Source organism: Pezoporus occidentalis, unplaced genomic scaffold (assembly GCF_034315485.1).
Source record: "Pezoporus occidentalis ecotype Australia unplaced genomic scaffold, CSIRO_AGI_Poc_V1 ctg15, whole genome shotgun sequence".
NCBI lineage: Eukaryota > Metazoa > Chordata > Aves > Psittaciformes > Psittacidae > Pezoporus > Pezoporus occidentalis.
The window spans coordinates 4,023,411-4,032,942 of record NW_026913316.1 but is presented as its reverse complement, the minus strand read 5'-3'; the positions used below and the strand labels follow the sequence as shown (position 1 = coordinate 4,032,942).

General features: G+C 40.3%; 1 protein-coding gene across 2 annotated transcripts; it reads right to left on the bottom strand.

Annotated features, from left to right (window-relative positions):
- Nucleotides 1-1,373: 1,373 nt before the first annotated feature.
- MED10 (mediator complex subunit 10) lies at nucleotides 1,374-4,991 on the bottom strand. 2 transcript variants are annotated; one of them, XM_062610873.1, is made up of 4 exons: nucleotides 4,807-4,986; nucleotides 4,490-4,573; nucleotides 3,294-3,396; nucleotides 1,374-2,178 (listed from the first exon to the last, which is right to left on the bottom strand). In XM_062610873.1, exons 1-4 carry the CDS (start codon nucleotides 4,932-4,934, stop codon nucleotides 2,083-2,085), a joined length of 411 nt encoding a protein of 136 aa, XP_062466857.1. In that variant the 5' UTR covers nucleotides 4,935-4,986; the 3' UTR covers nucleotides 1,374-2,082. The 2 variants fall into 2 exon arrangements, with proteins under 2 accessions (XP_062466857.1, XP_062466858.1); XM_062610874.1 differs by having other exon boundaries at nucleotides 2,080-2,209; nucleotides 4,807-4,991.
- Nucleotides 4,992-9,532: the final 4,541 nt, after the last annotated feature.

Below are 9,532 nucleotides of genomic sequence, written 5' to 3'. Positions count from 1 at the left end.
AAACAGGGGAAGTTTAGATTGGATATAAGGAGGAAATTCTTTCCTGTTAGGGTGGTGAGGCCCTGGAATAGGTTGCCCAGGGAGGTTGTGAATGCTCCATCCCTGGCAGTGCTCAAGACCAGGTTGGACAAGGCCTTGGGTGATACGGTTTAGTGTGAGGTGTCCCTGCCCATGGCAGGGGGTTGGAACTAGATGATCTTAAGGTCCTTTCCAACCCTAACTATTCTATGATACAGCATATAAACTGATAGAGACATGCAATGCCAGGCTCCTCACATCTAGGATGTAAATCCTGTGATAGTATTTTCACACTACCAGCCAAACATTGTTATACATTAACACAGAAGTCTCAAAGTAATCATGTGTAAAAACTAATTTGAGAATGAGGACTGCATTTTAGAATATGGTGTTTAAACCTAGAATTATAAGCTGAAAGTTTTGAATGGCATTACAGCAAAGGAGTTGAATCAAAGGAGGAATCAGAATGTAAAATTAAGTATTTGGATTTTTTATTAAAGAATTAAAAAGATAAGGTCCCTCCTGGTTGAAAACTTTACCCTCATGTAAGAACATTAATGTCTCTAAAGTTACTAATAGAGAAATAATGCTTAGCATGACAAATTGGAAGCAGGTACAGAGATGTCTGCATATATATGCACATATAAATGTAGTGAAATTAGAAATTAATAGAGAATATGCACTTCACAGATAGAAGTAAGAGTTCCTCCAGAGGCCTCACCTTTGTTTCAAAGTAAAATCGACTTTGAATGTACTTTAAACTGTTTCTGACCCCAAACATCTTTAAAACCATTTGTGATCACAACCCAATGCCTTGAAAAACAAATTAAATATATCCTTGCAGCATCTCTTCAAGACTTCACCTACAGGCAAAGATGCTAATCACAATTTGCACTACATAAAAGAAAAGGTCCCCATGCTGGTCAGAAACCTACCACCGTCTGCAGCATACTGCAATGGAAAATAAATCAGTGTTGAGACTGAGTAGTCTAAAACCTTCCACTGTGATAAGCACATGCTCTACACCTCAGGGCAGTGAGCCCAACATGCTGGTTTATGTTTGGGAATATTTCAGAACAATTACAGATTTCACAAATGAGATCGCAGTTGATCAGAAATGCTTCGGGTGACACTCACTGATGCCCAAAATCTTTTGCTTCAGGTACTAAAACAGAAGTCTCCCCACAAAACCGAAATACCAGGTTGACATTATCTTCAGATATACAGTCTTTTAACAGCCAAGTTTTGATATAAATTTCACTTCTCTCACTGTCAGTGAGGAATATGCTGTTTTTCACAGGCTTCACTTCATTCTCCAAAGAGTAACATACAACAGAAAAATGTCAGAATTTAGATTTATTTTTTTTTTTAATTCAACAACCCGCTTACAGAAAATGAACAGAATCAAGCAAAAGCTTACATTAAATACTATACAAAATATTAACATTGTTGAGGAACTAGGGCACAAATAAGCTCACTTTCTATATTCTCAGCCATCTGAACTGCAGCTCATAGAACAAAACAAGAATATCTGAAGGGTTTCTTAGCTGCAATTCATTACGACACACAGGAGAACCACAGCCTTTGAGAGGCTCCTGTTCAGCAGAATTTGCTAAGATGAAAGCAGTCAACCGTACTGAAATAAAAACTAAAGCAGTTTACAAATAAAGAATAGTCAAATATAGTAAATACACTTCTCTTTTAAATGGCTGAAGCCACAATGCTCGAGCACACTTTTCAGAGTACAAAACCCATGATTTTCTGCTCCGGAAACGTACTTTGCAGGAAGTGCTACATAGTGATGCCCAGTAGGCAATGACATCTCCAGAAGCTTTCAGGAAAGAACACATTACCACAAAAAGTTTCAATGGCAATCTTTGAGTAAAAGTCTTCAGAAAGATTCAGTAGCTTCAGACCAGAACCATCAGCAATCACTGAGCTCCTTCACGGTCCACCACTGCCATTCTTAGTACAGTTGTTGCAACAGCTCAGATTCTCCCTCTCTCCAACATAGAGTGTTGTCAGTTTATGGAATTGACAATTTTAGAGCTATCAAAGGCCATCTTAAGGAGGCGGATCTTCTCCTCGAATAGCCTTGTACTTTGCCATGTCTTCCGGGAACACTTTTGTTAGTTCTTGAATTAACAGACTTTTAAATTTCTGGAGAGAAAAAGCAGAACATACACGCCACCTGCATGATTTATTTACATTTTCTCAAGCAATGTTATCTAATTAATGGAAGTGTTTGTATACAACACTACATTTCAATGACCTAAGAGAATGGTACCCCCCCAAAAATACCTCAAAACCACACACAGAAATACATAGTTATATTTATAAAATTTACAGAAAATGCTCTGATGAAATCTACTAAGAAAGCACGAGGCAAACTAAAATGCTTTCAGCTTCCCTTAAATTAACTAGTATTTTCACCTAAGAAATACAAAATAGTTAGACCTCTCTGGTAAACTCTGATGCATCAACATCTGCCTGATCTTATTAAGCAAAGCTGATAAAGGACATCCCCTTGATTTGACATGGAATCCCCTCCACCACCAGAACTCACACCTGGCTTAGAAATACGCAATTCTTCCTACAGCTTTTACAAACACAAAGCATATCAAGTATCTACATTCTGCAGCACTACTTTTAAGTTCAGCTAATGAATGTTTTGAAACACAAACAGCCCTTTCTCAAATCTCACTAAACTTCCTTTTCTGAAGGTGTATTTCAGGAGTAATTCCAGCAGTTAATCAATGCAGCAGAATGCCTGGATTCATACTAAATGAAAGTACAGGTTCAGAAAACCCCAAACACTTTCATATATTTTAAATAAATTTATAAAGATTAACTCATGCTTATGGAGTACATTTAACATTTTAAGACTCTTAAGACCCATTCAAGACTGGAAAAATACCCCTTCCGTTTTGCTTATTGCTAGATTTACACACACCACAGTTAGAAATCTACAACTGTGTGAGGTACTTTCTAGCGTTCAATATGAAAAACAAATACCCTGTAATGCTACATGCAACTTTAACCAGAGTAAAATCATAGTGACATCTGCATCGCCAGATGTGGGATGAGTTACACTGTTTCTTTTAGAACAGGAAACAATAGCATCAATTAAGATACAGGGATCCAGAGCAATTCCTAATACAAATGAACTAAGGGAGTCAATAATTGCACAAGTGAAAACCCCTCACACACCTACAGGAAAGTAAAAACTTATCAAATACATTATTACATTGCTACTTTCATTATTTCTGGTTTACCTTCATTGTGTCAATTTTTCCTTTTACTTGCTCATTTTTAGCCAAAGCTCGCTCCAGACACTCTTTAGTGTAAAGCTGAGGATTGCGGCCTTGATCTATGTATCTGAAAATAGAAAAGAAAGATACTACCTACATAATTATTCACCTTGTTGTCTTTCTGTTACTACTATTTTCCGAGATGTGCATTTTAAAAAATGCATTTTAACTCAGCCATTTTCAAAAGACAGTTCAAGCAGGGCACACCTTAATCGGCAGATACAGAAATGTATTTCTGCTTTGCAATGTATGCGCTTGAGAAAGGGAAATTCCATCACTGACTAAAGAACACTCTTGGATTTACAGATAGAGTGAAAGCCTAACTGAAGCCCTGTATTGCCAGCAACACACTAGAATACAGCAAACCAGAATCATCTGGACTTATAAGAAACACTAGTAAATTAACTTGTCAGCTCCACTGCAAAAGCTGTCTTGTATAGCTCTTGTTCTACATTCATGATTTTACTTTTAATGTTCTAATTTTCTGCCAGCAAGAATGTCGCTACTGAAACAAAGCATCTAAGTACTGGCCTAATGTATTTCCACCTGCAACTTTAAATCCTGATTCTACCCTAGTGTAAAAGCACATTTCCAAAATGAAAGCTTACCTACCAAACCACTAGGCTCAGCAAACTCTGTATTAATATCTACATATCTAAAGTCGGCATAAATAAAAAAATAGAAAAAAAAAAACCACAAAACAAATACCCAAACAACCCAAAACCAAACAAAAAGAATAAAAAGAGAGATCTGAAAGCAGACATATAATTAATCAGTTCTCTTACTCTCCTGCCTTTCCACAGACTGAAGGTACTTCTTACCTTCTTCTGCCCGCTCATGTTCTTATGAGGCATTTGAAAAATGGAGTTTAAGAAACAAGCAGTCCTCAGTGAAAATACAGAATCATAGGCTGGTCTGGACTGGAAGAAACTTTAGAGACCATCACATTCCAACCCCCCATGCCATGGGCAAGAACAACTCCCACTGGACCAGTTTGCTCAAAGCCCCAACCAGCCTGGCCTTGAACACTGACAGGGATGTGCCTGCCACAACTTCTCTGGGCACCCTGTTTCAGTGCCTCACCACCCTCAGCAGCAAAGACACACTATTTCATATCACCCAAGTACAGCACCTTTCCTTCTAGGCAGAATGTTACTTACTCAAACACTTCCAGGGGCACACTAATATCATGCAGCTGCTGCCGGCACTTGTCGATATCCTGCAAGCCCGTCACCATGAAATTTCTGTAAGAAGAAAACGGGTTGTTTTCAGCCAAGAAAGGGCGGTACTGCGCTAACCCTAACCCCGGCTGCGAGGGAAACCCCGGCGAGCCCCCCTGGCCCTCCGCCTGCGTTAGGGTGACAGATCCCGCCGGCAGCGGCCTCCGGTACGCCGAGGCTGCCGGCTGAGGGGGGGCGGCGGCGGCGAGGCCCGGCGGCCTGGCCGTGTAACGCAGGAGGAGCGCCGGGTGCCTCACAGTTTCTGGTTGAGCCCAGCCTGGCTGCTGGGCTGGAAGTCGCTGACGATGATGCCGAGCTGCCGGATGTTCTCCACGAACTTCTCCAGGTGCTCTTCCAGCGAGTCGAACTTCTCCGCCATGGCCATGACCGCCGGCACGCACCTACCACTTCCGGGTGCTCACGCAGGCGCGGACGGAGGAAGGCTGCATTGGCCACGCCCCTTCCACGCCCCCAGGAGTTAGGCCACGCCCCCCCCCTGCAGACAACTGGGATATAGGTAACTGCATGTTACGCCCCCCCCCCCCCCCCAGAGCCTGCGAAACGCCCCCCGTCCTGCTCCCTCGGCCGTGTAATCGCAGTTTGTCGCTTCCCATGGCTTACGTTCGTTACGCGTGTGGCTCCATGGAAGGATGCTCTGCCCACCAGACAAAGTATATGATCTATAAATCCTCTTTGCACGAGTCGGTATTTGCTTCGGTCAGCCCGGATTTATCAAATACGTGATCACAAGCAATGAGAAATGCTTCTTACCTTGGAGCTAACCAATACAAACTATAATCAGTGTCTTTTCTAAAAGCCAGGTAGTTGGAGTTTGACAACATGGATCATTCAGTAGCTCTCAGAACTGCTTTCCTTTCTTCTGTTACCATATAACATCCTTTGGAACTTTTTGTTACCATATAACATCCTTTGGAACATAATAATTTGGAACAAATTAATTGATCAATAAGCACATAGAGCAGAAAGATTTAGAAAAAATACCATAATTTATATTGTAAGTAACTATATTGCACTCCTACCCTGATTTACATGCAGAAAGCAAGCAATTACTGGCTTGTAAGCTGGACATCTGTGCTGGACAGTTAAGTAGGGTTTGTAATAAAGGATAGAATGAGAGGCTATGTGGATCAGTATGACCCATTTTGGAAGACTGGCACAGATTACGTAGAAGAAAATCCTTTTTTGTAAACCTCTAATGAATTTTTCCAGGGGTCAGTAATGATATAGGTAAGACTTAAACTTCCCATCAGCTTCTGGTGAAATCCTTAGCCAAAGTCTTTCAAGGAACTAAAGCAATGGCATAAGGGGAGAAATCCTAGATTGAATAAAGAACTGATTGCCAGATAGAAAATGAAGAACAGGGGCAAATGTTTAATTCTTGCAGGGGAGAATTGTTTCCAGAAGAATCTTACAGGGAAGTGGGCTGAAAATTGTGCCATTCAGTATGGTCAAAGATGACCCAGAAGAGAGATCAGTTGGTGCAATGAGAAAATTGGCTAATGAGAAAGTTATTTGGCAGAATAAAGATGAATACACATTGTAGGACCTGAAAAGGCTTGGTGGCTGGGCAACAAAGTGTCAGAAGAAATTCAGACAGATAATGTAAAGCATTGCACATAGCAAGCAAAAAAGCCCAAACCCCTAGTTTCACATGAAGATTCACGGCCTCTTGACCATTACCATACAGAAACAAGACTCAAGGATCATATTAGAAAGTTCCATGATAACATTAGCTCAGTGATTGGTGCTGGTGAGATGTCATATGGAGAGTTACAAGTTGTTAGAAAAGGAGTTTGTGAACAAAGGAGAAAATGTCACTGTGCTACTGCATAAACCCACAGTTCACTCCAAACTTGAATACTGTGTGCCGTTCTGGTTCCCTGGAGGAGATCTGGAAAAGAGTTAGAGAAGGGCTGCCGAGATGACTGTAGATGTGAAATAGCTTCTGTACTAGGAAAACATGAATAGACAGGGACTCTTCAGCTTGAGAGAGAGCCCACGGATGACAGCTATGACTGATACTTTCCTGTATTTACAAAGCCACAAGTGGTCTGGAGCCTACGCTGTCTTTCAGCCCAAAAACTAGGGGCCAGCAAGTTAAAGACAACAAGAGACAGCTTCAAAGCATGCAGAAAGAGGTGATTTTTCTCAAGCAAGGTTTAACAGTCTTGTAGAACTATTTGCCAATGGATACTATGGATAGAAAAAACTTTGCTGAGTTGAAGGGGGAATGGGACAAATGCTTGGTAGAGAGAATCAGACAGAGGTAGATAAACCCCACCTGGCTCAGGAAATCCCATGAACCAAAGGTAGTCCAAGCCCAGGAAAGTAGTCGGGAGTGGTCTCATAGATGTTTTTCTTATCATTACTCTTCAACATTTGCTTCTGCTCACTGCTGAGCACAGGATACTGTCCCATATGGAGCCTTTATTTGAATCTGTGTGGTTACTGTTATGAGGTCCTGCTTGAACTGTCAAAGAATGACCTTTGCTCTGTAGGATGGAGACAGATTACAGAGTGTTTACTTACCAAGCAGAGCATAAAAAGATTGATTTGAGACTGTATATATGGCCTTCAGGTCTGGAAAAACTTCAGCTCACTATTTTCTCTTTTGGTGGTATATATACTCCAGATAAATTACTTTTCTATTATAATATGGCACAACACAGTGTTTAATTAATGAAAGTGCTTGTATAGTCCTTTTTTTTTCTCAGAAATATAAAGAGCAACAAATAAGTCAGCTGTTTATACATCGCTGGAACTGTGATTCTCCTCCCAGCTCCTGTTTTCTACTGCTGGCTAATAAAATGGAAGAAGTGAATAAAGAAAATGAAACACACTGAGTTCCAGTGGTGTATGTTTTCTCTCCTTCTGTCTTGCTTGCTTTCTGTTGTTGACTTTGTTACTATTCCCTTCTGCGTGATTGTATCTAATGCACTGATCACTTCTTCCTCATTCTTCAGACCCAGAAATGGAGGTTGAAAGTTCAGGTCATTAACTAGGAGCAGTTAACCTGCCTAAGAATTCCATTTTATGAGCCAGCTACCCTTTTTATTTTAATTAAGACAAGTGATAAGAAAAGAGAAGCAGGGAAGATAGATGTGAGCAGCATAGAGAATGCCATTTACCTGCTCTTGGTATATCAAGTTGATTGTATTTATGTTTAGGATGGTTTTTGACTCACTCAGAAGCATGCAGTATTTTCATCTTTTCCTGCATAAAAATAACGTGATAGAATAAAATAAACAACTTTTTAAAATCCCATTATTCAGCTGAATAAGAGGTCTAATTAGTTTCCACACAGATTTGGTATTTAGCAACTTGTTCATTAATGACTTTCAATCACATGTCTTGCCACAAATAAGCAGGATGATGCATTTATGCATCATGGCTGGATCTCAGTCTTACAGAAATAATCTGAATTTATTTACCTAAGAAGCAGCAGGATCAGGATTTTGTTCATACAATAATTTTTGCTCTTCCAAGTCCTGTAAATCTTGAGATGTTCTGGGACCTGATCCAAAGATAACTGAGCCTCGGGAGACTCTTTCTATTGATAGTAAAGGATATTGGATGACAGAGTCTGTTCTCACAGCTCTGGCTCAAAGGAGGTCAGCAAGACACAGCAAAGGACTCTACATATGTTTCAGGATAGGAGCATTATTTCCATAGTGTAATGACAATTAACCTAGATCTGCAATACTGAAACCTTTTATTTCATAGTACCATTAATATCCCATTAAAAAATAATTCTTAAGGTTGTTTAAAAAAAATGCTGAGAAATCAAAAGTATTATCTGTTGGTTTGTTGGGGCTTTTTTTTCCCCCGGAGGATAAAACTTATTCATCACAGTTCATATTGCATCCATATTGCTGCCATATGTCATTTAAAGCAAAATTAAGATCTATTCTTCTGAAATGCAGATTTGCTTTCAATATTTATCAAGTAGCTTCACATGATCTTTTCCACAGCTGTGAAAAATACATATATATATATTGTACTCTTAGAAAAAATATTCTCATTATATAATACCAACAAGTGAGGCTGATTTGCCTATTGCTGGGGTTTCTTTTTTTCAATTGTTTTTTCTGTAACTCAGAATAACTAGTGCACTGTATTTAAAACTGATACTCTTTTCATTGCTAGAGATGCAGGAAAGAAGGCATAGGAATCTCCTGTGCAGTAAGATTTATTAAGACCCCCAGACCACATGTTGGCTAGCAAATGAAATGAATCTGGGACCCTTCTCCTGCAGTGAGTCTAACTGGCATAAAGTAGCCCTTATTTGTATTCCAACTCCTGAAATGTACTTGAAAGCAATTCTGGAAGAATAATGTTAGTCCAGATTAAGAAGATGGCTGGGTACCATTGTCACAGTTAAAAAGCATGGATGCTTGTGTCCCTGCATTTGCGCCCTTCCATGGCATTTTTTGGTAGATGTATTATTCATGGTGTACAAGAAAAAGGAAGGAATGCCCACATGGGTTCAAACCAAAACCAATCAGAAAAGCTACTTAGCATTCACAGTTCTACCCTGTTGTACGAAGTGTTTAAACAACCAAGTTGTGCAGACTCGTGGTTACAGCCAGAATGGAGCGAGCCACCAGCACTGCTGCCTTGGGGCTGGGAGTAGTACTGTGGCTTGCACGGATGTTCTGCAGTAGAAGCTGGCATCGGCAAGCACCACAGAGTTCAGCCAGATCAATGTGAAGGGTCTCCCATTCACCAGAACAGCCCACAGGCTGCCTCCAGTTCGAACTGGGACTACCAGGTTGTCCAAGTCACTTCTGAACTGCTCAGGTTCAAACCAATCACAGCATATGTATGCATGGGAAGTTGTAGGCAGTGAAGGGATTTTTAGAACATGGTGGAGTGAAAAGCATGGCATATTCTTTTTTGCGGGGAGGTCAAGTAACTCTTCAATTTTAAACTCATTCTTCACACTCTTTTGTGCTAATATCC

Excerpts from the sequence above, each read along its gene's own strand:
- MED10 (XM_062610873.1), bottom strand. The coding sequence starts at position 4,934 with ATGGCCATGGCGGAGAAGTTCGACTCGCTGGAAGAGCACCTGGAGAAG. Across the intron at positions 4,574-4,806 it reads GCTGGGCTCAACCAGAAACT|AAATTTCATGGTGACGGGCT; the intron begins GTGAGGCACCCG and ends TTCTTCTTACAG. Across the intron at positions 2,179-3,293 it reads GAAAAATTGACACAATGAAG|AAATTTAAAAGTCTGTTAAT; the intron begins GTAAACCAGAAA and ends TTTTCTCTCCAG.